A 639-nucleotide genomic window follows, 5' to 3' on the forward strand; every position below is an offset into this window, starting at 1 on the left:
GCCGAAGAGCCTGCGGCTGAAGTGGAAGTGGGGGGCACGGCACCACCAGCAGAGACCCAGCCCCTCTCCCTGGGGGATGGTGAAGTGGGCAACGAGGCTGACAGCCGACGCTGTGCCCTCCTGGAGCAAGCAGGTGAGGGGGCCCAGGGGCTGTCACTCTGCTTGCCCCTCCCCAGTGTGGCTTTGCTGCCTGCGGCACTGCCTGTGCCGTCATGCCAGGAGCCTGGCGCTCAGCTGGCAGTGAAGCTGTGAGCAGCACCAGGCACAGCCAAGCCCTGACCCGTGTGCTGGCTGGCTGTGAAGTCCCATGCACGGGGAGTTGGGGGCCTGTTTTGGTTTTGGGGTGCTGTTTCAATCCATGGGGGCCTTCTGCCTCATTTCCCCATTCTTAGAACGAGATGAAGGAGTTGGTATAGTGCTAACCCAGCAGGGACTGGGCTGCCCCATCCCTCCAGGTGCCGCTTCCCCGCAGGCTCACCCTGTGCCTGGGCACTGGCGTTCAGCTGTACTGGTGCCCCTAAATTGCAGCTATCTGCAAGTGCTTCCTGAGCTCAGATGGCTCAGCCCTGGCAGTGTGAGCCTTCCCGCAGACCCTGCCACCTCACAGGCTGGCAGGGACCACGCTCCCCACCCACCTGC

The 639-nt window shown here is 63.8% G+C and overlaps 1 protein-coding gene across 1 annotated transcript in view; it reads left to right on the forward strand.

Moving 5' to 3' along the window:
- Positions 1 to 639, forward strand: part of PPARGC1B (peroxisome proliferator-activated receptor gamma, coactivator 1 beta) — a gene marked incomplete at both ends in the record, with an annotated part of 14,774 nt that overhangs the window by 7,759 nt on the left and 6,376 nt on the right. The window contains one exon of the mRNA XM_010142884.1: positions 456 to 511. Coding sequence (XP_010141186.1) covers positions 456 to 511 — 56 coding nt within the window. The remainder of the gene's footprint in view (positions 1 to 455; positions 512 to 639) is intronic.

The sequence above is a fragment of the Buceros rhinoceros genome, unplaced genomic scaffold, assembly GCF_000710305.1.
Source record: "Buceros rhinoceros silvestris isolate BGI_N320 unplaced genomic scaffold, ASM71030v1 scaffold20449, whole genome shotgun sequence".
Taxonomy (NCBI): Eukaryota; Metazoa; Chordata; class Aves; order Bucerotiformes; family Bucerotidae; genus Buceros; species Buceros rhinoceros.